This window comes from Thrips palmi, unplaced genomic scaffold (assembly GCF_012932325.1).
Source record: "Thrips palmi isolate BJ-2018 unplaced genomic scaffold, TpBJ-2018v1 HiC_scaffold_18, whole genome shotgun sequence".
NCBI lineage: Eukaryota > Metazoa > Arthropoda > Insecta > Thysanoptera > Thripidae > Thrips > Thrips palmi.
Window position 1 is genome coordinate 19549419 of NW_023144627.1, and position 27444 is coordinate 19576862.

The window sequence follows — 27444 nt, forward strand, 5'->3', positions numbered from 1 at the left end:
AGCAGGCCTCGAACCGAACGTGTGACCCCACCAATGGACTCCTCGTTCGGAGAGCAATCCATTGGTGGGGTCACACGTCCGGTTCGAGTCCCATTTCGCGACTCTGGAGCTCAAAACGCGTTTAGAGTTTTGCCCACCTCCACCGGTCTTCTGGCAAACCCGCTGTGGAACCCTTTTTCCCGTCGACGAGTCCCGTGGGAATCGCTGCGCGCAGGTCCCCGACGCGGGTAATCCGCGGCACGATCTAATTAGAACATAATTAGGGTGAAACGCAACAATTAATTTGCCCGTCCGAGGCCGTCGGGCCCGTCGGGCCTGTCACGACGGGGGTGTCCGCGCGTCGGACCGAATTACAGTGCACCCACGCGTTTCCCGCGCTTTTCCGCCGAAAATGAGTTTTCGGTGACGTCTTCCATTTGTTTGGCGGGCAGGCCGGCAAAGTCAACCGCGTTGTTGTCTCCGTTTGCTGCCGGCCTGTCAGGTCGAGGCAGGGGCGGGGCGGGGGGCTGGGGCGGGGCGGGGCGGGGCGGGGCGGGGCGGGGCGGGGCGGGGCGGGGCGGCGCAGGGTGGTTTGGGGCGGGAATCACGGAGGACGGCCTCGTTTACGTTTTCTTCCGGAAAGTTTATTAATGAAAGCCATCTACCGTGGAGTGCTGATTGATGGAGGCGGAGCGATGGGAGACTGGGGAGGGGGCCGCGTCGTGAAATACTACTTCCTTCCTGGGGTGTGGCGGCGAGACCCGCGACCATCACCCGCGGACTAATTATTTCCCAACTTAAAATTTTGATGACAATGTTGGCAAAGCAACACACGTTTTCAAAACCTTATTCTTCCGAAAGTAATCAAAATGGTGAAAGTGGGGGAAAACAGAGCGCAACTTTAAAGTGATTGGAGGATAGTGATTTCCCTGATGTACCTGCCGGAGGTGTGCGACTCCCGGCGTCGCACAGTGGGCCAGAAGACCGGCGGGGGCGGACAAAACTCTGGACGCGTTTTGAGCTCCAGAGTCGCTAAATGGGACTCGAACCGAACGCGTGAGCTCACCAATGGATTCCTCGTTCGGAGAGCAATCCATTGATGGGGTCACACGTTCGGTTCGAGTCCATCTAGCGACGCTGGAGCTCAAAACGCGTCTAGAGTTTTGGCCGCCTCCACCGGTCTGCTGGCCCACTGTGCATCGCTCTACGCTTCTCATTGGCTTCCCGGCAGGGATTTGTCTTGGCCGCCAACTCTTGGCGCCGTTGTTGATTTTAGCCGCCTGAGCGGCACCGCCCGGCAGCGCCAGGCAGCGCGAGGCTGCGCGAACCTGGGACGGACTTCTATTAATCGTCACACCAAGTTTGGCTCGAGTAATCAGTGGGCACGGTCGAAGGAGCCCGCGCACAGTGGGCCAGAAGACCGGTGGAGGCGGCCAAATTTCTTGACGCGTTTTGAGCGCCAGAGTCGCAAAATGGCACTCGAACCGAAACTGTGACCCGATCAATGGATTCCTCGTTCGGAGAGCAATCCATTGGTGGGGTCACACATTCGGTTCGGGTCCCATTTAGCGACTCTGGAGCTCAAAATAACGCATCCGGGATTTCGACCGCCTCTTGTGATGCCGCGAAAAAAAATTGTAACATCTCATCGGCGGACCGCCCACAATGCAAAATGACTTGAATCGTGAATGAAGTGCGAGACTTGCTGAATGTTGATGGAATTTTTTCTCTCTGTTGGTGCGGTATGCTCCGGTGGCTGCGTGATCCAGCGCTTCTGAGCCGCCGCGGTGAATTTTGCGGAAAGTTGCTAAGTCTCTTTGTGGCGAAAGTAATGTATTCCGAAGTTGGCATTGGCCCGGTGGAAGCGAAGCGAAGCCAGATAGAGGGGGAAGGTTTCCAGGCGGCCCGCCCGGCCCGCGCGCCGGGAAGGTGTCAGGGGTCAATACCTCACCTGCTGGCGGGCGGGAGGAACCCGAGGGGAATGCGGTTTGCCGACGGCTTGCTCTCTTTTTAAGAGACCTTTCTTTACCCCCAGTGGCGTGGACTTTGCGGGCCGCTAAGAAAAGCCTAATCGCCTCACAATCATTCGGCTTGCTGCGTTCTACTTCCATTCTTTTTTTTAATTTTTTTTTGTTTGCGTTTCAAAGGGAGCGTTACCACGGAAACGACCGTTCATAACCAAAACCCACGCATGCAAAAAAAAAAAAGTCGAAAAAAGATGACTTTTTGTCTCATTTGCTGCGGCCCGGCCGTGTGCATCGAATGACGTTTTTTACTATCCGCTCTGCAGCTGCTGCATGGGAATGCGTTAAAGTCAGTCGGGCAGGGGGAGGGGGCGGGGCAAAGAAGGGGTTTCTACCTGATAAGTTTCCCGCCGGGAGCCCAGGAATTCAGCCCACCAGTGAGTGTGGATTTAAACTTTGGTCGGATTTTCATCAATCTAAAGTTGGGCAAGATGCGGACTGGGCTGCCAGCGGCTGGAACAGGCGGCCCACAGTGGGCCAGAAGACCGGTGGAGCGGCTAAAATTCTAGACGCGCTTTGAGCTCCAGAGTCGCTTAATGGGACTCAAACCGAACGCGTGACCCCACCAATGGATTCCTCGTGCGGAGAGCAATCCATTGGTGGAGTCACACGTTCGGTTCGAGTCTCATTTAGCGACTCTGGAGCTCAAAACGCGTCTAGAATTTTGGTCGCTTCACCGGTCTTCTGGCCCACTGTGCGGCGGTTCAAGAGGAGTGGGGGGAGGGGGGATCATCAAGTTCGCCGGCCAGTCTCACTCACCGCTTCAAACGCGGCAGTCTTTACTGGCCGAGGTCAAATCAGGTTGCACGGAGGAGGCTGGGGGGGGGGGGGGGTGAAACAAAGGCCGGAGCGACGCGCCCGCCCTGCCCGATGGAACGCCCTACTCCCCATTTTGATAAGACGGGAATGCTAATTGCTAAGCCCCGGGGCCCGGCCGGGCACTGCGACCCCAAACGCCCCGATCTCGGCCACTTTTTGACCTCGGCCCGCGGCGCCGCGTTTCCGGTTGCACAGTGTAGCAGTATCCGAGACCTGAAAGCGGAAAAAAGCGGCCGTTTGAGGAAATATCCACCGCCGCCGTCTGCCACCTTGACGTGGGCATGTGCTCCCCCTGCGCACATACCGCTTGTCACTCTCAGCGTTTGCGAAGCGCTGCGCTGTACCGCGTGGCGGCACACGGAGGCACGTGCCGGGGCGGAGCACAGTGGGCCAGAAGGGAGGTGGCCGAAACTCTAGACGCGTTTTGAGCTCCAGAGTCGCTAAGCGGGACTCAACCCAACGCGAGGGGGGACCCACTAGGCACATTCGTTGTACATCCTGAGACCCAACTCCCGAAAAACTCACTCACATTCAAGACACATTCCACACATTCTCATAGAATCAAAACAATCAGCCACAATCCACCGCACTCGTAACATTCGCTAACATTCCCTAACATTCTCACACAATCGCTGTACATTCTCTGACATTCTCATACATTCAGTCACATTCTGGACACATTCTTAACACATTCTCTGCACATTCCTTACACATTCTCAATGACAGTCCCCTAAAAATATTTATTTTAGTCTAATAACTTCGATTTAGGTTTACATTCCTTTCAGCTCTAGTAGTACTTCCCTCCCTCCAGTGCGGTAGTTCGTGTCCGTCCCGAATCCGAACGGAGCCGCTGGCCCGTGCTCGCGTCGGGATCGTCCCTGGAAGCGCGCGAAACTCTGTCGAAGTCGAGTCAGCCAAGCCCCAGCCTAGTCCCAGCCCCGGGTCGAGGACAGGATATAGTTTACTGGTTATAGATAAGGTTTGTCACTTGCAAGTGTTAATTTACATTGCTCTTTGCTTAAGTTCAGTTTTCTTTTCATTCAAATTTGAATCCTTTCATAACGTAAGCCAGAGCACGACTAGAGTCGTTTAAAACTAACCCCCCCCCCCCCAAAAAAAAAAAAAAAATACGATTTCAAGAAATCCTAGGAGTCACGAAGTCAATTTGATTATTGTGTAAGAGTGTGGAGAAAGAAAAGAAGTGGTGTTGTGAAGTTGTGGCTCAGGGGACTACCAATGGCAGTGGTACCAATGTGGTCGATGTGCCATCCGTCGAAATTTAAACTTGACAATAAATAGAAATCAAAATGCTGGTAAATTCAAAAAATTCCAATGCTAATGTATTCCGCAGTGTTCTGACAATGGAACATCTTTGAAGTCCATCATGATTAAAATGTTCTTAGCAGAAAGAAGTCAGTAAATTAATTTTCTCGGGTTGGCAACTATTTTCTCGGCGTCTGCGCCCTTGGGAAAATCGCGAAGCTGAAAGCGCCAGCAGTCACGCATTAAAACTGCCCCTCCATTGTTGTGGACGTTGAATTGTTTGGCTTGTTTCAAAAGGCTATGGTTCTCTAGTCATGTTTTCTTCAATTCTGTGTAATAGTTCTCCCTTACAACGTATCAACACCACGACGGTTGGTTTGACAAACTTCATAAACTCGGGAGGGATGGTTTCGAAACGCGGGTGAGTCTTGTTCGAGGAACATGAGCACTGCAAGTCGCGAGGTGGAGCGAAGTGGTCCTAGTGCTAACTGAATCACAACAACAACACTGCGCATGTCCAAAAACACTCCAATCAAGAAGTATTATTGGATAGTTCTACCCGAAAAACTGCGTTCGAACCGGCACCAATTCTATTGTTGCATCTTGTCTACCTGCAGTCAAAGAAATTTTTCATTTCGAACGTTGCTTTTTCAGCTTTTGGAGTAAGCTGTACAGACCCAAAAAGAAGCTCCGCTATTGGTCCGCCCCGGCTAGGCTCCCCCCACTCCCTTTTTTTTCCTTTGACGAGTCGAGTTTTGCCATGGAAACGGTGATTTTGACAGCAAATTTCTCAAAATTGGCCACCAAATTTTTGACCAGATTTCAACATCAGAATCAGCGTTCAAAGTTCTACTAGTCTGCAAAATCTCATTAAAATCGTATAGAAAACTTCCGAAATGCATAAAGGGCCACACAAATCAAATCTCGAGCCGGCTGAGTCCTGGGTATACTATAAGGCTACTTCGTGCCTAAAAAAAAAAAACGTTTGGAACTGGCAGTTTGAGATAATGCTTATTAAACTGTGCGTCACTTGAACATTAGCCGCTCTGCGTGTTTGTGACTAAATCTGACCGTCCTCCGCAGTTTCTCAGGGGGGCCAGCCACCCTGGATGAGCACGACTAAGGAATGAAAGGAGTTGTCCAAAATCTGGCAACCTCATGCGACAAAGCAAGATTTATAGAAGCAAAGAAACACCATGATGAACGGTTGACTAGCTCAGGCGTGAAATTGGTTGCCTACCTTCACGGCGCTATGTAGAGACGTCGGCCGCATGCCCATTCAGCACACAATCTTCACACATTCTCATACAATCTCTAACATTCCTGACACATTCTGTCACATTCTCACTACAATCTGTAACATTCACACACATTCTAGACAATCTTTACAATCAGTACATTCCATTACAATCTTTACATTCTCACACATTCAACACATTCTACACATTCTACACTCAGTTGTACACTTTTTGGGGCAGTGGGTCCCCCCTCGACCCAACGTGTGACCCCACCAATGGATTGCTCTCCGAACGAGGAATCCATTGGTGGGGTCACACGCTCGCTTCGAGTCCCGCTTAGCGACTCTGGGGCTCAAAACGCGTCCGGGATTTTGAGCGCCTCCGCCGGCCTTCTGGCCCACTGTGCGAAGGCTTGATTTGGCACACTGTACACAGAGCGCTCTTTCTCTCGGCCCGCTCGGCCTCCTCGGGGCGGCCGGGTGTGAAGACGCTGCTCGACAGGGCGGGAATTGAGCTCGTCGCTACTCTTCCACCGCCCCCCTCATTTTTTTTGTCCATTTTTATTTCTATTTTCATTTTTTTAAATTATCGTTTTTAGCCGTGCCTCCCGCTTTGCCACTTTGGCGCAAAAATCTGGCACACGTAATCCCCTTTTAAGTGACCGCGAAAAGCAGGGTAAACGGGCGAAAATCAAGATTGGAGGATGGCGAGGAGGTAAATTACAGAGAGAGGGAGAGAGAGAGAGAGAGAGAGAGAGAGAGAGAGAGAGAGAGAGAGAGAGAGAGAGAGAGAGAGAGAGAGAGAGAGAGAGAGAGAGAGGGGGGGGGGAGAGGGGGGGAGGGGGAGGCGGCTTTCTGACCTCCTTCCCGCCTAAAAGCAGCATAATCGGGCTGAACATTTCCTGGCCTCTGCCACTCCGTGACTTCGAGAATGGCGACGACGCCTCGTCGATTCGTGCCTCTTTTTTTTCTTTCTTATTGGCTTTGTTATTATTTCTACGCGCTTTGGTGGCCGCCCCGCCCGGCCCTCCCCCCGCAGCGGACCCGCAGCGGAGACTCGGTGAAATCTTATTTGGACGTATCGAGATTGGTGTCAATCCGAGGCCAGACGACCATCGCTCTGCCGGAAAGTCGATTCCTCGCTGAAGGCAGCAAGCTGCCCGGCCTGGCGTGGCCTGGCGTGGTACCGCGCAAAGCGTCTGGCCTGCTGCTGGCAGCCCGCCGGCGTTGCACAGTGGCCCAGAAGACCGGTGGAGGCGGTCAAAACTCTAGGCGCGTTTTCAGCTCCAGAGTCGCTAAATGGGACTCGAACCGAACGTGTGACCCCACCAATGGATTGCCCTCCGAACGAGGAATCCATTGGTGAGGTCACACGGTCGGTTCAAGTCCTATTTAGCAAAAAAAAAAAATTCACTGGAAATCTCAGTGTTTCCCTGAGAGTGGCGCGCCGCCCCCTAAAATTAGGGTTGACACGTTTCTGTTGGAGCTGCTTGCCGAGCGGCGCCGCCGAGCGCCGAGCGTCCCCGGCGAAGAGGCTCCCTTTAAGTGGGAAACTGCTGATATGACGATCGGCGCGCAGTGATTGCTGGCAAGGATCCCACGGGTGGCTGAAGGGGCGGCCTTTCGCGGCGCGTTTAGAGGCGGTCCACTGGAAAGAGAGAGAGAGGGGGGGGGGGCACACTGTGTCGACCACCCCGTCACCCCACCCCCGCGTCCGCGACTTAGTGGTCGCCTTAGCAGCAACTTTAACCGCCGGCGCGATACGCGTAAGCCGTCGGCAGCCTCGCTGAGTCGTCATTCGGAGCGCCTGCCATCGAAGGCAGGCCGCAACGCACGCGTGCGAACAGCGTGCCTAACCGCCGGCCCGGCGTGCAGAGCGCCATAGTCGCTGAACAGGACTCGAACCGCGCGTGTGACCCCACCAATGGATTCCTCGTTCGGAGAGCAATCCATTGGTGGGGTCACACGTTCGGTTCGAGCCCCATTTAGCGACTCTGGAGCTCAAAACGCGGCGGGGGTTTTGGCCGCCGCCACCACCGGTCTTCTGGCGCACTGTGGCCCCGAATCAGATTCGCTGGGTCGTCTTTGCCGCCACCCCAGCGCTGCCCTCGCCGCGGAGTGTCAGGTGGTTTTACAGTGCCTCGCGGAAATGCGGGCAACTGGGTCGGTGTCGCGGTCGAGTTACTCCAGCCACTCCAGCCGCGCAATTGCCCTAACAAGGGGTAGTCTTGCAATTAGGCGCTCCGTTATCTTTTGTTTCTTTTTGCCTGTTTCTTTATCCCCCCCTCTTTTCTTCCGTCCCTCTTTCCCTCGCCCGTCCCGCTCTCATTCACCGCAATGAGGCTTTGTCTTTAGTCGCACTTCGGGGTGACACCAACTGTCATCTGTCAAAAATTCATAACGACTTAAACTCTGTTCAAGTCTTCCCGCATCAATATCAAAATGATATAAATCTAAATGTCAAATCGATTTAATCTTTTTTGACGGTGTGGCTTGGGATTTGCTAGCATGGTACGAACAGCGTCATGGGGATTGAGTCTGGATAATAGTTTTGTCTGCGCTCTCTCTCTCTCTCTCTCTCTCTCTCTCTCTCTCTCTCTCTCTCTCTCTCTCTCTCTCTCTCTCTCGCTCTCTCTCTCTCTCTCTCCAGTGAGTGACGAATGAAGCAAAGTTTTAAAGCGGCTTACCGGGGCGGGTGGGCTGGTCCGGAGTTTGCTCGTCAAGTCATTTGGAGTGGCCAAATCGGCCAAATCGATATCGATGTGGACCACCTGTGCAGCATGCATGACGAGCCGCTGGTCGTTCTGCGGGGATCGCAGTACTTATCGAGGGTCCGGGACGATTCCGTCGTGCCCCCGCAACGGATTACACTAACCCAAACTTTGAAATTCAGTTGGACCAACTTTGTAAAGCAATTGGGTAAACGTGTTTTGACACCATCCGGGCGTCACGGTGTGTTGAGTTATTTAGTGAATCAGTTTCTGTCGTTTCTGTTTATTTTTCTTTCTTTTTTTCGCTGTTTCTGTGAAAACGGCCGTAGTACCCCTGCAAAGCCACCGCCCTCTCGAGTCGAGTGGCGGGGTGAAGCGTTTGAAAGGCTTTCCGCGCGATGCCGGATGCGGGGCAGCTTTGCTTGGCCGTGCTTCGAGTCGCTCGAGGAAACGGCCACCGCGTCCCCTCTGCGCGCCGCGCCGAAACGCCCGTCTCTCTCGCACCCCCACGCACAGTGGGCCAGAAGACCGGTGGAGGCGGCCAAAACTCTGGACGCGGTTTTGAGCTCCAGAGTCGCTAAATGGGACTCGAACCGCACGTGTGACCCCACCAATGGTTTCCTCGTTCGGAGAGCAATCCCACGTCCGGTTCGAGTCCCATTTAGCGACTCTGGAGGTCAAAACGCGTCCAGAGTTTTGGCCGCCTCCACCGGTCTTCTGGCCCACTGCGCCACGGCACTCCCCACGAGCGCGACAGAGACACGATGAAGTATGAGCTTCAGCAGCCAGCTGACGCCCTGGCAGTGTGTGAGTCTTTGTGACTGTCTCTGCCGGCGTGGCGTGGAGGTGCTAGAGAGACGGAAAAAGACAATTTTACGAACGCATCGACTTTGCAGTTTTAGAAAAACGAGCTATCTACAAACTGACAGCATTCTGACTGAGGTTGTTTCGGTTGTTGCAGATTCCGCAAATAAGCTACGCGTCCACGAGCACGGAGCTCTCCGACAAGTCGCGCTTCGGCTTCTTCTCGCGCGTCGTGCCGCCCGACAACTTCCAGGCGCAGGCCATGGTGGACGTGGTGTCGGCCCTGGGCTGGAAGTACGTGTCCACGGTGGCCGTGGAGGGCGACTACGGCGAGCGGGTAAGTGCACACACTGCAATTTTTTTTAAAAAAAGTAATTTTTAAAAAAAAAAATTAGAATTTTTTAAAAGTTTTTTTTTGTACTATACATGCTGGAAACTCACACAAAATGAGAACGTTTGAGGTAGTGGAACTTTTTGATGATAGGGCGCAATTTTTTTAGCAAGAGCAAAGAAGTCAGTGTGACTTGAAAAACGCTTGGTGCGACTTGAAAAACGCTGGGTGTGACTCTGGATTTTCGCCATTTTGAGCGAGTGTATAAAAATAAGTGGGTGGAAAAAATGTCAACACGCACGCTCATGCAGAGACGAGCAGGGGAGAGGGGGAGTCGGGCAGGAAGACTCATTTCCCGGTGTGAATTGCTTTTTAATCGAGAAAACATTGGCGCCACGTCCATTTAGAGGCAAAAGAGACGCGTTAAGGGACGGAGATTGGATGAGGGGACAGTTCTAGGGACACTCCGAATGGACTGGCCTAGTGGACAGACACTGAGGACTCGGTTGGCCAAAGTGGGCAGGTCAAACGCATTCCCAAGCCTCGGGTTCGACTCCCACCTAGAGTCCTTGAGCGCGACAAAAGTAATGTCTACCAACTTTCACCCACCCTTTTTTTTCTTTTTTTTTTTTTTTTTTTTTGGGGGGGGGGGGGTATTTGTGTTTGCCCGACGCGATTCCTCGTTACATTTCCCTCCTGGGCCTTTTGATGGTCATACCTGGCTTTTTTGCGCGAGGTCATCAGAGTTGTCATTAAGGCCGATACAGCGAGCTGGCGTTTCGCCTGCCGTGTCGAGCCGTGCCGCTGTCTCATCAATTCGTATCGCCCCCGAGCCGCGCCCCGCTACGCCCCGCCGCGCCCTGTATCAGTGTCGAGTCAGTGCTTGCAGTGCCACGAGGCACAAAGTATTAGCGGCGAAAAGGGCGGCATAGAATGCCATTTCGCGAACCAAGTTTGTCGTCTTTGCCGAGAAGATAAACCCCTGCGTCATGCGAACAGTAAACAAACTTAAAAACAGACACGAGGTGCAAATGCAACAAAAACCGACGAAATCTCCGGTTGGAAGCAATTACCCTCCTGTAGTTGACTCTGCTCGCCACGGCTATGTTCCTCATGCCTGCGGTGCGACGTGGGGTGACACACAAACAAACACCTCGACAAACACGCGGTAAATAGTTCACGTTCGTCCATTGTTTTCCCTCAAAAAGTGGTTGCATGCGTTCATTTCTATTTCATCTCCCCGTGCCATGGCGTGCCAGGCCGGGCTGGGCTCGCGCCCCGCCGCACCACATGGGGCCTGCAGACGACACTTGCGGACAAAGGCCCGGCCTGGCCAGCCCGTGTCCGACGCGTCCAAGGCACAGGTCGTGATTTAGTCATGAGGGGGAGGGGGAGGGGGAGGGGGGTGGAAGAGGGCGTAAGGCTGCGCAGCTTTCGCTACAATACACACAGACACGCAGCTAACACCTCCACACACACACACACACAAACACACACACACAAACACACACACACACACACACAGACGGCGCGAATTACGCGGCGTGGCTGCAAATGTAGGTAATAATGAACAGGCGCGCATGAATCTCAATTCAGCATCTCCCGCCGCCGCTATGCCGACGCGCTCGATGAGGGCGGGCCATCGCGCGATGCGATAGCCCCCCGCGGAAAGGTGCGGGATGCGGTGGGCTGCGCTGCGGTCACCGTCAAATTATTCTGTTTCGTATTACGAGTAACTTTTTTTACCTTCCATAACACGTTCCAAAAGAAAATTTTGCCCGCAAATTTCTTTTGAAATTTTTTGAAATTTTTCATTTTTTTGATTATTTTTTTAAAAATTTTTATTATTTTTGCACTTTTTAAATTTTTCATTTTGTTTGAATTTTTTTGAATTTTTCATTTTTTGAAATTTTTTTGGATAAAATGTTTGTAAAAGTTTTTTTTTTCAAGTTACGGAGCGCGATTCCATTCAGGAGTCGGTGGCTACGTGTGGTGCTATTGGTCAAGCATAAAACCAATGACGTTTTTCGAACTCAACTTTCACCACCGTTTTTTTTCTTCTCCCCGCACTGGCCGTTGGTTGGTATTACTGGGCGGTGTACGTTACACCCAACCCCTTCCCTGCCCTTGGCTGCGGTCAATCTGCCCATTGTTGGGAGGTGTTTCCCCAATTCGTCTTGTTGCCCCCTCTGCGCCGCCTGCAGCCACTAGCAGCCTGCTAGCAGGGCTGCCAACCCCAGCCCCTCCCTCTGGCACTCCAACGTAGGGGTCTTCTTCAATTTGCCGGCCGCAGCGACCGACCCAGCCTCGGCCGGCTCAGACACACACACACACACACACACACGAGACTTGAAGTCGAGTTGAATTGGTTAAGTTGGTGCGCTCCTTCCGCGCCGCTAAACGAATCGAAGTAAATACGGAGAGGCTGAATCGATCAGTCAAACTGGCGGCGCAAACAACGCTCTGAGCGCCATCTAGAGGATATAATTAAAGTTGAGAATGGCCGTGGCGGGCCGGGCCGGGGGGATGTGCCACAGTGCTGCCAGGTCGGACGGAACCGATGCCAAAAGCAACGGCATGGCACGGCTATGTAAATGGCAGCGCACGCCAACAAAATATCGCGTCTGCCAGAGCGACTCATTTCGAACCGAGGGATCTGCCCTTCAAGCTGTCTCGTTACGGAAAGCCAATAGCGCCGGGCTCGCTGTGATTCGTTAAGACCGATATTGGGCACGCATGCGGCATAGCCGTTTGTCAGAACAACATCAAAAGGATGTTTCACCGGACTACAAGATGCTTAAAGCCATTGCCGTTTTTTAGGGTAGTCTTTTTTCAGGTTGGTCGTTTTTTTTAGGTTAATCGGTTTTTTAGGTTAGTTGTTTTCAAGGTAGTCGACCCGCACTCGAAACCACCACCTACCCGCCAAAACCCGCCCAAACCCGAAACCCGAGGTTCCGCCGGGTGACGGAGAGCCAGTCGCTTTGTCCCCGCCTCCGTGCCTCTGCCGGCCGGGTGCCGAGAGGAAGGCGAGAGCAAGGCGAGAGCAAGGCGAGAGCACTGCAACTCTGTCTCTGAGCGGAGGAAGAAACAGCTCGGATAAGTGAGTTTGGGTTACAGCCAGATCCGTGTCGCGAACCGTGCCTCGCCGCGCCGCGCAGTCCAAAGCTAGTGCAAGGTGAGTGCGCGGGTCCTGTTCCATCCCTCTTCACTCTCCGGCATCCGCTTGGCCGAGCTTCCGGACCCCACCACTCCCACTACCCCCACCACTACCGCTACCCCCACCGCTACCGACCCCCACCACTCCCGCTACCCCCACCACAACCGCTGCATCTTGTTCAAGAAATGGCGGGAAACTGGACGCAAGGCAATCTTCCTCGCTCTCTGACGTCGGTCGGGGAGCGCGCCCGGGTTACACTGAAGCAACCACGTCCTACATACTTGATGACGGTTTCCTTTGTGTGGTCGGGCGCCAACAGTCACAAACGGGACTGTCATCACGCTTCACCTGAAAATGGGTTTTCAAAGTGGCCGCTCGCCGTTGGCTTATTCGACCAGGCCGTGACAAGCGGCCGTGTCCACCGTGCGCAACCTGTTGTTGTGCGGCGTCCGCGCAGAGCGCCTGCCGTGGAGAGGGTAGGCAAGCCCGCCCAACGCTGCTGGGTCTGCCTTGCCTACCTCGCATTACCATTACCATTAAGGGCTGGACCACACATGATCGAATGTCATTTCTTCGGACCCGACTCATGCTCGCCTGTAACTCGAAGGCGGCCCGTCCGCTGTGAAAAGTCTTCTTCTTCTTCTTTTCTTCTTCTTCTTCTTCTTCTTCTTCTTCTTCTTCTTCTTCTTCTCCTTCTTCTTCATCTTCTTCTTCTTTCCCCGATGGCTCCAGGTGAGCGTGCCCCGCAAATCTGTGCCGGCCTTTGACGCATTGGCGATGCAGGCCGGGTGCTGGGTGCGCGCTGCCCAAGATGGCCCACCCTGATCCCCGGTTTTGCATTTCATGAGGAGGCCATGGGCAAGCCATGGCCGGGGCCCGGCCGGTCTCGGGGGCGGCCTCAGCATGACTAATACAGACCTGTTGTTGGAGCTGTTAGCGAGAACACCTGCTCGGCCAGCCCCCCCCCCCCCCACCTGTCATTCCCCCCCCCCTCGGATGCAATATCTCCTCCCCCCCTTTTCCAGTGGGGGGGGGGGGGCACCCCGACCTGTGACCGCACCCGTCGCACCTGCCCGAGTAACCAAACCATTCGTCCCATGAATAATTCCGCGGCAGAAAGAGATTCCAAATTACGGCCGAGCATTGCATTGCATGGAGGCGACGAGCGGCAGGGCTCTGAATGCGACGAGGCGGCGTGGCGGCGCGGCACCAAGTTGGCAGTCGCCGAGTATGAGAAATTTACGGGCAGCGCAACTTTAGCGGGGCCGGTTGGGGCTAGGGTCATTCGGTGGGTCGGACCCGCCCCGCCCCGCCCCGCCCCGCCCCGCCCCACCCCGCCCTCTGTCCACCTCGGAAGCAGTCCCTAATCGTTGCTGGCCGTTTACCGCCCAGCCCTGCCCACCCTGCCCACCCTGCCCTGCCCCGGGGCCAAACTTACTTGCTCCCGATAATTTTGTGGGACGGACCTGGGATGTGGCTGCCTGCCTGCCCGGCGGCCCACAGCCGGGCCGGCGCAGGCGGTAAAAATCCCGGACGGGTTTTGAGCCCCCTAGTCGCTAAACAGGACTCGCGTGTGACCCCACCAATGGATTGCTCTCCGAATGAGGAATCCATTGGTGGGGTCACACTTTCGGTTCGAGTCCCATTTAGCGACTCTGGAGCTCAAAACGCGTCTAGAATTTTGTCCGCCTCCACCGGTCCACTGGCCCACTGTGCCCTCCCTCTGGCGGTGCAGTCCGCTGCGAGACCAAGTGCGCCGCGACGAGTCCGCCTCCCCCGGGAGAGATATGTGGCGCCGGTGGGCTGTCAGTGAAGGTGACTCCGGATTGGCCAGGTGACTTCATCCCCGGCAAAACAGCCGCCGTGACCTTGACGCAGTTCCGGGGCGCCGCGGCGACTCGCCGGGAGAGGAGGGATGGGCCACCGGATTACGCTTACACTGATCGGTCCTATCAGAAAATACAGTCGAGGGACACTGCACTGTGAAGCACTGCGAAGAAGTCTTGAAAACTCCTGAAACTTCCCATGGGACAAAGCTGCCTGCGATCGATCTGATAGATGAAAGCCGCCGCTCGCCGTCGGGTGGGTCAAGGCCCCGGCGGCGTTGCAGTGTGTCAGCGACGCAGACACACCAAAGTGATTTTGAAACAAAAGTGGCCGGCACACCAACAGTCGTTGCCAGGGGCCGTAATGGCCGCCGCGTTGGCGGTGCTGGCGCTGCCCCGCCAGACAACAGGAAGCTGATTTCCAGTGGCGCGGAAAGGGGCGGTCCGGGGGCGGGGGGCTCCGAGGGGGGCTCGGACCCAAGCACTGAGTGCGTCAAACTTGGTCCATCTATTTCAACTGTCTGCCCTCCGCGCCCCGCCCCGCCCGGCCCCGCCCCGCCCCGCCCCGCCCGGCCCCGTCCCGCCCCGCCCCGCCCCCAGCCGCCCCGGCCGCCACCTACCCTCCACCTCGACGTGTCAGCACCCTCAGCCAACGGCGTCCTTGTCTCTCCAGACACCTGTGTGAACGACATCTTTCCTCCGTCGTCCTCACGGCCGGAAACGCCACTCCGGAGTCTCGAGATTTCTCTCCCCCCCCCTTTTTTTCGCCCTTGTTGTTTTGTCTGTTTGTCTCCTTCCTTTCCCACTTTTTTTTTGCACTGGCACAAAATGGCGCGGGAAGAATTTTGTTCAATTATTTTTTCCGTGCGATTTCCCCCGCAGTGTGGGGGAGGCGGAGGATTACAACGAATTCGCAAGTTGGTCGCTGTCATTGTTATTTCTCTCTCTCTCTCTCTCTCTCTCTCTGTCTCTGTCTCTGTCTCTCTCTCTCTCTCTCTCTCTCTCTCTCTCTCTCTCTCTCTCCTCCCGCTTTTTTCTCCGGTCTCATCATAAATAAAGTTAGCAAAGTTGTAAACCTTTTCAATACTTTGGGGTCGCCTTTACTCCCTTGGTTACTCGCCGCTATATATCCCGCCTGCAATCCCCCTCACCTCTTGGTGAAACAGCCCCGGGGGTGCCACGCCACGCCACGCCACGCCACGCCGCGCCACGCCGCGCCGCACCACGCCACGCCACGGGAAGCCCGCGTGCATTGCACGGCACGGGGCCCTTAATGTTTGAGCAGGGCACCCAGCCCGTGGTCTCGCGGAACCGATCATGTCGACAAGAACCCATAAACCGACTAAAGAAAGAAAGAGAGAGAGAGAGAGAGAGAGAGAGAAAAGGGGGGGGGGCTGGTCCCCACCGGCATGATGATATTGAGATTGCGGTAGGAAGTCCTCCTGGAAGGCCCGCAGGTTATTGCTGGTACCGGCATGGCCGGCCCGGCCAACCAACCGTGCTCCAGGCCCAGCCGGCAGGGGGATTTTGGATTTTGCGGCCAGGGACTTGGCAATGTGCCCCGCCGTGCTGTCCCTTCTCTGTCTCTCTCTCTCTCTCTCTCTCTCTCTCTCTCTCTCTCTCTCTCTCTCTTTCTCTCTCTCTCTCTCTCTCTCTCTCACTCTCTCTCTCACTCTCTCTCTCTCCGGTGCTGTTGTCACCACGTCCCTGCTGGTATGCATCCGTCTGACTCGATAAGTGAACTGGGTCATATCAACGCGACTCAGCCCCCGGGGATTTGTGTGTGTGTGCGCGTATGTGTGTGTGCGTGTGTTTACAGCGCAGGCACGCTGTGCTTGTCAGCCAGGGATTGGCGGCGTGGCTGTGTCGAAGGCCGAGGTTGTGCCACATGCATTTCCGCAAGCCACTGGGTTGGAACTGGAGGCCGGCTGCGGCAGGCAGGCAGGCAGGCTGGCAGGCAGGCTGGCAGGCAGGCAGCCAGGCAGGCAGGCAGGCAGGCAGGCTGGCAGGCAGGCAGGCTGGCAGGCAGGCAGGCAGGCAGGCAGGCAGGCTGGCAGGCAGGCAGGCAGGCAGGCAGGCAGGCAGGCAGGCAGGCAGGCAGGCTGGCAGGCAGGCAGGCAGGCAGGCAGGCAGGCAGGCAGGCAGGCTGGCAGGCAGGCAGGCAGGGGTCTGTAAAGTTAAACCATGCGCATGGATGCTTGCATGCATGCATGCATGCATGGTTTGCGGATCACTATGGAATCCACTCAGAAGGCTATTGTTTCCATCTGGCATGACCCAAGAAGAAGTTATTAGCCCTTAGAAATGTGTCAGCATTGATAAAAGTCCTTTTAAAGTGGTATTTTCAGCGCGACGCACCGACGCTTGCGTGCATGCATGCATGCACGCACTCCCGCGCTGTCGCTAGTTCTCTTCCAAACTGGCCTTTATCTTGTATGCCAATATGTTTGGAGCATTATTATGTGACAAAATGTCATTCTAACTCCTGTCGGATGACAACAACACCTTTCTATATGGATTTCGTGGCGATCCGCACCCCATGCATGCATGCATGCATGCAAGCATCCGTGCGCATGGATTAACTTTACAGACCCCAGGCTGGCAGGCAGGCAGGCAGGCAGGCAGGCAGGCAGGCAGGCAGGCAGGCAGGCAGGCAGGCAGGCAGGCAGGCAGGCAGGCAGGCAGGCAGGCAGGCAGGCAGGCAGGCAGGCAGGCAGGCAGGCAGGCAGGCAGGCAGGCAGGCAGGCAGGCAGGCAGGCTGGCAGGCCAAGTTGGAAGCAAGGAGTTGGCTCTCATCTTTCGCCCCTGAATACGAGAGGTACTCTTCGGCGTTTTGCGCCGTTTTTGTCGTCGTGGACAAAGTTTGAAGCACTTGGCCGCTGCGTTGTCAGCGGCACTGGAAAAGAAAAAGAACATACTGAAAAAAAAAATCCCGGTGGCGCGCGTGTTCGTGTGTGTGTGTGTGTGTATTCTGTGCATCCGTTCCGTTTCCGAAGCTGAATCACTTGAATGGTCGCAGTGAGTCTGTGAAGTTGCTCGCCGTGAGTTAGTAGCGGGCGGTATCTGTGATGGTAATCGCCAGGGACATACATACACTCGCCTCGGGTGAAAGCCTCCCCCCCCCCCCCTCCTTCTTTCCACTTTGCAGGTACGCGCGCAAAGGCTGCGCAGCTTTGTGGACCAAAGGGAAAAGAAATAACGAAAATAAGAATGACAGACAGTCAAGTTGAAAGGGGCGTGAACACGATCGTACTGTCCTCCCCTCGCTGTTAACACAGTGTTCCGCACACTGTCAAAAATAGGAAGAGTTGACACAGTGTTGCGCACACTGTCAAAAATGGGAAGAGTTGACACAGTGTTGCGCACACTGTCAAAAATAGAAAGAGTTGACACTTTTTTCGCAGCCTGGCCCCGCCCCAAAGAAGCAGCGTAGGAAGTGTCCTAATTTTGCCTCAGTGACGGTTTACGTCAGCACGAACTGAAGGGCGAGATGTCATAATTTTTGTAACAGGAAAACAACCCCCGACTTTGCGGTGTTTGTGTGTTCCAAGTTTGACAATTCTATTCGTTTAGAAGAAGCGCGAAACAAACGCACGCCGCCGCGGGCACACAACGCGATGCAAAGCTGCTCTCATACGTATCTTTCGCGTGTGTTTTTGCGTCTGTGTGTTTTGCGGCAAAGACTGTTTGTCTTCCGCTTATTTGGGCCGCGGCCGCCTGCAGCGCCACCGCACAGTGGGCCGGGGGACCGGTGGGGGCGGTCGAAATCCCGGACGCGTTTTGCGCTCCAGAGTCGCTAAATGGGACTCGAACCGGACGTGTGACCCCACCAATGGATTGCTCTCCGAACGAGGAAACCATTGGTGGGGTCACACGTTTGGTTTCAGCCCAATTTAGCCACTCTGGAGCTCAAAACGCGTCTAGAGTTTTGGCCGCCGGTGCCGGTCTTCTGGCCCACACTGTGCACCGCCGTGTTTTCTGTTGCGGTCTAATGCCGCTGCCCGGCCGGACCGGCCTGCACAGTGTGCTCGCCAAACACGTTGCCGGCCGGCTATTGAAAATGCAGCACCCCGATTCGATCCCCGGCCGCCCCATGCTGGCCCGTGCTGTGCCCATAATGCGACAGGCGGAGGTTTTACAGAGCGGTCCCGCACCCGGACGCACTACCGCGCCTACAGTGCCGCCAATATCTGCTGCGTACTCTGTAAAAAGGGTCACAAAAACACCCCCCAAAAAAAGACCCAAAAGTTTTGTTTTTGTTTTTGCTTTTATTGAATGGATGATGGATGGTGTTACAGGATTAACGAGGTTCAAACTCCACAGAGTGCACGGTAGCTCGTCCATTGCCAAGAGCAAAGTCCCCGTTTTGTACCTCGCTGCTTTATTTTTTAATTTATTTTTTCGAGAATGTTTCGGGTGAAGTAGCCCTCTCCTGTTTGTCCCGAAAACGCCTCATCGGATTTGTCCGTCGGGGCCGAGTGAAGAGCCCCCGTCAAAGGCAGAGGGAAGATTTCATTACGCCAAAGGGTATCACCTTGAGTGGGGCTCTTAAGGCGCGCGCTACGGGGCGGCCGGTGCGCTGCAATTTGTCTCGGACGTGTCGTCCACGACACTGTTTCTGCCGGGTTTTGAACCCAGAGTCGTTAAATGGGACTCGAACCGAGCGTGTGACCCCACCAGTGGATTGCTCTCCGAACGAGGAATCCATTGGTGGGGTCACACGTTCGGTTCGAACCCCATTTAGCGACTCTGGTGCTCTAAACGCGTCCAGAGTTTTGGCCGCCTCCACCGGTCTTCTGGCCCACTGTGTTTAAGTGTCTCCATGTTGTCGGTCGCAGGGCATCCAGTCGTTCGTGCAGCTCGCCAGCCAGAACGGCATCTGCGTGGGTGTCTCGGAGCTGATCCACCGTAAGGCACACCCCGACGAGTACGACCGCGTGGTGCTGCGGCTGTCGCAACGCCCCAAGGCCAGGGCCGTCGTCATGTTCGTCGACGAGGACAACATCAGGTGCGTCTCTCTCTTACCAAAAATTTTTATTTATTTTTTTATTTTTTTTGATCGTGTGACCCCACCAATGGATTCCTCGTCCGGAAAGCAATCCATTGATGGGGTCACACGTTCGGTTCGAGCCCCATTTAGCGCCTCTGGAGCTCAAAACGCGTCTTCTGGCCCACTGTGACTTGCCAGCGCGCGCTTGAGCTACTTTAAGCGGTTTCACCGTGTGCCAGTGAGGCAGTTCGTCCGCGCATTTTCATATCCCGCGAAAGAAGCCACGCGTTTAGCCAGCCCCAATTTCCCCCCACTCGGCCCAACTTTCCCGCGAAGGCTCTTTGAGCTGGAAGAGAAATAACCCGCTCGGTTGTTGTGCTCGGCTTGATATACGTCCCGTAATAGAATTCAGCGGGTTCCATTCAACACGCTCACCGCTAGCACCGCCCGCACCGCCAGCACCGCCAGCCAGGATATATCCACTTACTTTGACGCGCCCCGAACAGACGCCCGCCGAAAGCTGAAATATCGTCCGCCATCCTTTCTTTGTCTTTTTTTCTCGCCCTCCTTTGTCGGTGGCTCATTTCAGCAACATCAGACTGGTGCAGTGCAAACTCCATTGAAACGCGCGATGCAGTAGCAAGAGGGGTGGTTAAACCGCGGTGGGGGCGGCAAAAATTCTAGACGCGTTTTGAGCTCCAGAGTCTCTCGAACCGAACGTGTGACCCCACCAATGGATTGCTCTCCGAGCGAGGAATCCATTGGTGGGGTCACACGTTCGGTTCGAGTCCCATTTGGTCCCACTCTGGAGCTCAAAACGCGTCCGGGATTTTGACCGCCTCCACCGGTCTTCTGGCAGACACACCCACTGGCCCGAGTTGCGCTTGCATCTTGATGCGTGCGACTCCGTGCTATCTCGGCAGGCGGTTGAACAAGACTTAAAAATGAATTTGCGAGGGCGTCGGAGTGGGTGGGGCCTAAGTCAGATTCCATTCTGTGCCGCTTACATCCTTCCAGGACACTTACCGCCCCCCTCCCCTTTCCCCTCCCCTTCCGGGTCTTTCGTCTCATCTATCTGGAGATCTGCTTTCTCTCCGTCCTCCTCGCTCCCCCGGCGTGCAGCCCCGCGCTCTGTCCGCGGTACAAGTGCGCATCCCGGAGCGGCGCCGCCAGAGCCGCGCAACTGTCCCCGTGGCCACGGCACTTACGGTGTAGTCGGCACGGGCAGGTTGGCCGCATCGAAGGTACAGTGGAGCACAGTGGGCCAGAAGACCGGTGGAGGCGGCCAAAACTCTACACGCGTTTCGAGCTCCAGAGTCGCTAAACGGGACTCGGACCGAGCGTGCGACCCCATCAATGGATTCCTCGTTCGGAGAGCAATCCATTGGTGGGGTCACACGTTCGGTTCGAGTCCCGTCTAGCGACTCTGGAGCTAAAAACGCGTCCGGGATTTTGACCGCCTCCACCGGCCTTCTGGCCCACTGTGTGTAGCGCACAGTGTTGTAAGCGTCAGCCCCCGCAGAATATATCGCAGCGCCGCGCGGCTCCGTGGAGACACAGGGTGTGCTTCGCCATTGCTCGGCCGGCATTGCTTCGCAGCGCAGCAGAAGCTCTCATCTAAACACGGCAATAAAAATAGGAAACGTTTTTTCCCGCAAGTGTTCGCCGGGCGGTTGTAATCGAATGGAAAGCTCCAGATGAGCCCGGCCCGGCCTCCCGATTTGTATTCGTACCCCTCCCCGCCGACCCCCTGTGGGGCCCGCCCCGCCCCGCCCCGCCCCAGCAGCTGGGAAGCCGCATCTAGATGGTCGGACGGCACAAAACGCGTCCCGAATAAAGTCAAGGATACATTTTGCCAATTTGCGCACGCCATGCCGCTTGCCCGGGTGGCCCGGCCAGGCCAGGCCGGCCGAGGTGCCACCTGTCCGAGCGACGCGACCTCAGGGCGGGGGTTCGACCCCGAAACGCGTCGCCTTTGGAATTTTAATCATTCTCGTGAGTATTTGTTAAATGATCGGTAATTTTGTTCCTTCGAAAAAACAGGAATGGTTTCATTGGTTTTATGGAGGGCTATTTAAGTTCACGCAGGGTCAGTATTCAAAATTTTGTAGGTCACTCAACGTTTGCGTTGTTTTTCACAACTCCCAATGAAAAACATTTATAAATATTGTTTTATCCCCCCAGGGCGAAAGTTCTAGCCCGAATCCCACCCCAACAATTCCCAGTGCAGCCAAACTTATTCCTGGGTCGCTCAAGATTTGCTTGCAGCGCGGCGGGCGGACCTTGGCCGATTGTCCCGAAATCGGCTGACATTTTAGTGCCGCGCAGTTGTTTGCCCTGGCCTTGCCCGTCCTCCAGTAAAAACACAGACAAGATTGTTGCTCCGCGCGTGAGAGGCGGAGGAGAGAGAAAGGGAATTCGTTTGGAGCAAACCTCCCTCCTCCGATGCACAGTGGGCCAGAAGACCGGTGGAGGCGGTCAAAATGCCGGACGCGGTTTGAGCTTCCAGAGTCGCTAAATGGGATTCGAACCGAACGTTTGAACCCACCAATGGATTGCTCTCCGAACGAGGAATCCGTTGATGGGGTGACATGTCCGGTCCGAGTCCTGTTTAGCGACTCTGGAGCCCAAAACGCGTCTAGAGTCTTGGCCGCCGCCACCGGTCTTCTGCCCCACTGTGCGCCCTGCATCGGAGGGAAATTTCCCTCCCCGATGTGAGTTGGCGGCACTGTAACGCCCGGAACGTGGCGGCAAATTTAACAATTTGTGTCGGAGGGCCGGTGCGGGGTGCGGGTGCTCTGGAAGTTGTGGAAGAGGCTACAGAATAACGAAAGGCAGGCGATTTGTATGCGTGACGTGGCCGGGACTCCGGGTCGCTCGCTGCGCCAGACCCACATTGTCTGCATCGGCCGCGACCCTGTGCCCGCCGACCCGCCGTTAAGGTAGCGTGGCCAACCTGGACACAATCCCTGTGCCCCATTTGACTGCAATCCCATGAAAAAGCATTGTTTTTTAACGTTTCAATCCCCCGTTGTACTAGGAAACCGAAAACTCTCGACAAAACCACAAAAATTAAAAAGAGGAAAAATCTTTTATTTTTTTTGTAAATGTAGGACCAAAGTTGTTTTTTTAGATGTGTCCACCTGCATTAATTTGCAAAGTGTGTTTCTGACAGTGGATTAAAAATAATTAACAGTGTCCATATTGATGGAAAACATTGTCGGACTTCTGGTCCAGGCGTGGGGTGGTGGCGAAAGGAAACCTAACGCGAGTGTTGGTTTTTTTTTTTTGCGTGTGGCAGGAAGCTTCTCGCCGCCACCATCAGGGCCAACCTGACCAACCACTTCCTGTACGTGGCGTCCGACTCCTGGGGGGCCAAAAACTACCCCGTCAAGGGCCAGGAGGGCGCGGCCGAGGGCGCCATTACCATCCTGCCCAGGAAGAACAACATCCTCGGTGAGTCGAACTGCGTTTTGTTGTTGTTGTTGTTGTTGTTGTCGTCGTCGTCGTCTCGATTTGACACGTGAGTCGATGCAGCTGCATCCGAGTCGCCGCGAAAGTGTGCACCGTGTCGTTGTTGGCACAACAACAAAATGTTTTGTTTTGTGGTTTTGTTTTGTTGCTTTGTTTTGGTGTTTTGTTGTTTTGTTGTGGTTTGCTTTTTTGTTTAGTTTTGGTTTGCTGTTTGTTTTGGTTTGATTTTTTTAGGTTTTGGTTTGTTGGTTGTTTTTTTGTTATGTTTTGTTTTGTTGATGAGTGCGCTAATGGAAAGTTGCCTAGTCCTTCACATTCTCCTTGCGCCCGCGGCTGGAGGAAAAGAGACCCTGTGTTTACAGTGTTTACACACGAGGCGACTTCGTTTGCAACGCGGGGGCTCACTTGTTTCATCTCGAGAGGCGCGGACAACTCTTTTGTTTCGTCGATTCCAAGACTCGCTGTTTTTTGTTTGTTTTTGTAAAGCGAGATAACAGTGACGTCGTCGTGTTGCCGAAACATTGGTCGATGCCCCCGCTCTCCTGCACTGCGGAAAAAAAATCCCATGAAGCTTCGCTTTGTAATGAAAAGGAAATGTAGGCATTGTACAACCTGCGAAAAAGAAATGCTTTCACATTACGGGGCGAATCCTTCTGAGTGCAGATTATTCCTTCAGAATGCGAAGCAGTTCGCGTTCCCTCCCCCTTTTTTTCAGAGTACGTCACAGAGCAACGGCGGCCTTCGTAGGTCAGCACCGTGAAAATGAATTGGGGTCAAAGGCAACCCGATTACGCCACTCTGGCCCGAAAGAGACTCTTCTTAAATAGTCAAAACAATTGCCCTGCGAACGGCGTGTTCTTTCTCTCTCTCTCTCTCTCTCTCTCTCTCTCTCTCTCTCTCTCTCTCTCTCTCTCTCTCTCTCTCTCTCTCTCTCTCTCTCTCTCTCTCTCTCGCTCACGTGACCGGCGTGGGGCCTGCATAAAAGACGAGGGTCATTTGACCGAGATGTAGCTCACCGGACTCCTCAAGTAGCCACTGGCGATCGGCACTACACTGTGGGGAGTACCCCGGACTTGCATTTTTTTCACATCATTCTCGGGCACACTGGAGTGCACGCTGTATTCCCTGAAAAGGAGAAAGGGACGAACCGCATTGTGTGGATGGCCGACGACGGGACAGCCTGCAGGTGGAGGCATACAGGACATGAGCCCCGTCCCGTTTGAGCCCCGATGGTCTGAGCCCCGACCTGAGCCCCAACTTGAGCCCCATTTGAGCCCCGACTTGAGCCCCGACCAAAGCCCCAATATCCAGAGCCCGGATTGAGCCCCGACCTGAGCCCCGTTTGAGCCCCATTTGAGCCCCATTTGAGCCCCGTGGCAAAAAATCATGCAAAAAGTCTTCACAAATAGTTATTTTCGGCCTCGGGGCTCTAACGGGGCTCAAACCGGGCTCAAATGGGGCTCAAACGGGGCTCAGGTCGGGGCTCAATCCGGGCTCTGGATATTGGGGCTTGGGTCGGGGCTCAAGTTGGGGCTCAACCCGGGCTCAGGCTGGGGCTCAAGCCCGGGCTCAGAACAACGGGGCTCAAACGGGACGGGGCTCATGTCCTGTATGCCCAGGTGGAAGGCTGTGACGGACGCACTCGATGACGTCACCGCCGGGGGGCGCGGCCTGCCTGGCCGGCGAGCCAGCCAATCCGGTAATGGGATTGCACGTCATAGGGCCTATGGGCTGGCGCGGCGGGATGCTCCGGGTTCCTCCGGCCTTCTCCAGGGGCTCCTCGCTGGACGTGGGGTCGACAGCCCGTTAGCGATCCTACCTGCCTGCCTCGGCCTGCCTCGGCCTGCCTCCACATAACAAGGGTGCTGCAGCCCCGCGCGCCATACCGTCGCGCCGTCTCTCTCGCACCCCCACGGGACGCCGTGGGAGTGCGACAGAGATGAAGTGACACTTGCGGGCCCGCTGCACAGTGGGCCAGAAGACCGGTGGAGGCGGCCAAAACCCTAGACGCGTTTTGAGCTCCAGAGTCGCTAAATGTGCCTCGAACCGAACGTGTGACCCCACCAATGCATTGCTCTCCCGACGAGGAATCCATTGGTGGGGTCACACGTTCGGTTCGAAGCCTCTTTAGCGACTCTGGAGCTCAAAACGCGTCTGGAGTTTCGGCCGCCTCCACCGGTCTTCTGGCCCACTGCGCGCTGCTGGCGACAAACGAGGATAAGGCCGTCACAAAGTCACGCAATACGGGGCCCTGCGTCCCTGGTCCCTGCCACGTAGGCAGTGGCGTGCCGTGTCGTCTGCCTTGCAGTGCCGTGCCGTGCGCGCCGGCCGCGAAAGGGTTTGACTACGGGGAGGGGGCTGTCTCGGTGCCCCGGCCCCAAATCCCACACCGCCGCGTCTCTCTCTCTCTCTCTCTCTCTCTCTCTCTCTCTCTCTCTCTCTCGCTCGCTCGCTCTCTCTCTCTCTCTCTCTCTCTCTCTCATATGCATCGTTGCCTCTGGCGATCTCCAGTCCACGTTGAGCAAGACAGCGACCGAAGAGTAAAGCAACTACCAGAAAAAGCGATTTAACATTTTGCTTCTTTATTGAGTTTTTCGCAACTTGGGCAAAATGGTGCGAAGAGCCAGCTGCTGTCATCGTGCTTCCCGCGGGAAGTTTGGTTGCCCCGTTATCGTTCTTCACCTCAGCCTTCGGCGGTGGAGAGCGCCCGCCGTGGCGAGGCTAGGCCGCCGCGCGACGGCTGTGTGGAAAGGTTGGCCTACCCTGCAGTCGGCAGGCGCTCGGCCGCCGGTGGGCCGGAAGACCGGTGGAGGCGGCTGGAATCCCGGACGCGTTTTGAGCTCCAGAGTCGCTAAATGGGACTCGAACCGAACGTGTGACCCCACCAATGGATAACGCGTCTGAAGTTTCGGCCGCCTCCACCGTTCTTCTGTCCCACCGTGCGATGGCCCACTCTCACCACTTACGCAGGCAGAAGTTCCCGCGGTGTGCCGGTGTCGAAAGGGTGGCCAACCTCAGCCTGCGCGCTGGGCAACTTCTCGCTTGCGTTGGCAACAATTTCGACTGGTGCATCGCGGCGGGAGGCAGCCTGCTGGTGTGGCAACACTGCGTCACAAGCCGCCCCTGAAGACTGATTCCCAGAGTCGTTTTCGTCGCTCTGTCTCTCTGGCACTCACAGGGCGGTAGGTGCGAGAGAGACAGAGTGACGACTCTCGGCATCCGTCTGCAGGTGCGTTCGCTTCAACAAGTCGGTGCATCGTTGCCCAGGCGGTGCGAGGTGGTGCGCACAGTGCCAACGGGGCAGGGATTGGCGTCGCTCAGTGCGCCGGCTCGCCGGCTCGCCCCCGTGGCCCGGAAGTGCCCTCCCGGCGTGTCTGCGCCGCCCCCGGCCGCCCCCAGGCCGCCCCCAGCGCCTCACGCCGCCGCCCGCTCCGGGACAGGAACGAGAGCAGCGGATGGGATCCAGGCAGAGGAAGGGGGAGGGATTGCTTTGCCGCTCCGTTGGGCCCGTACACGGGCCGGGGGCGGGCCGGGGGGGCGGGGGTGGATTATAAGGCGATATTGCTTCGAGTAATGCTCGGGCTCGGGGACGGCCGGAGTGGGCCCAGCGCAGCCCGGCGCAGCCCAGCGCAGCGCACGCACGGCCCCGCACTGCTTGTCACCGCTCGGCACTAGCGCAGGACTCGAACCGAACGTGTGACCCCACCGATGGATTCCTCGTTCGGAGAGCAATCCACACAGTAAATGTCTTACGGTGAAAGGCTGCACCAACATAATATGGTGGAGATTTTCTCCATAATACCAACGAAATTCGTCAAAATCTCTATAAGGTACAGTGAATTCTTGATGGTATGTTACGAAGTCAGCTGCACCACCATAATATGGAACATTTTCACCATAATATGGAGAATCTTCACTGTAGAACATTTAGAGTGCATTGGTAGGGTCAAAGCCTGATTTAGTGACCCAGAAATGCATTTATTTCCAAAAAAAAGACTTTTTTATATTTTTTGCCACCCCTGCGCCCCCTATGCAATCTGCACCCCGTTCGTCGCCGTGTGTGCGATGGCAGCTCAGCACTTCCAGTGTGCGCCTTCGAGCGACGATGTCGCTTCGATGACGCGAAACAATGGCCCTCCCGAAAGGGAGAGGCAAGTCCGCCGGAATGCCTCGAATCATGTTTGTGCGAACAATGCGCTCAGGACGTGTGCTTAGATTCGCCTGGGATTTAAACACGATGCGTTCCAAAAAAGACCGGCATTTTTTTTTTGAATGAACTGCTCGGTCGGCACCTTTGATGGCAAAGCCGTTTACCCGCTTGTTGCTCTCGAGGCCGCCTAGGCCGCTTCGCTGCCGGGGAGCTCACACTAATTACACCGGACAGACCGGCCCCCAATTTTTTTTCTGTCTCTCTCTCTCTTTTTCTTGCGCGCCCACTGCAAGTCACTGCCGCCTCCGGTCGACGGCACAATGATGCAACTACCATTAGTTCCCGCTGTCCTCTTTTTCTGCAAATTTGCAACGTCCGTCCCGCCATGCCGCGCCATGCGAAACAGTTGTCGGTCAAAGTCCAACAAAGGGGAATTTCGGTGTACAAGTCCAATAAATTTCAGCCGAATTTCGATGAATTTCAGTCAACATTCGATGAATTTCAATCAAATTTTGATGAATTTTAAAGAATTTTAGTGAATTTTACCAGTTTAATGTATTTACAAATTTGGCTGGGGTTATTTCCCCTTGCCAACAACAGTATTAAGTTTTAAATGAAATAAAACTTAAACTTTTTTTTAAATTTTCTCAAGCTAAAGTATGGTTTGCAGACCTTCCTA

General features: G+C 55.2%; 1 protein-coding gene across 1 annotated transcript in view; it reads left to right on the forward strand.

Moving 5' to 3' along the window:
* The window catches only part of LOC117644767 (metabotropic glutamate receptor 2-like), a 112894-nt gene that overhangs the window by 37885 nt on the left and 47565 nt on the right, over positions 1-27444 (forward strand). Inside the window, exons 4-6 of the mRNA XM_034384383.1 lie at positions 8995-9174; positions 18990-19159; positions 22443-22597. Of these exons, the coding sequence (XP_034240274.1) occupies positions 8995-9174; positions 18990-19159; positions 22443-22597 (505 nt within the window). The remainder of the gene's footprint in view (positions 1-8994; positions 9175-18989; positions 19160-22442; positions 22598-27444) is intronic.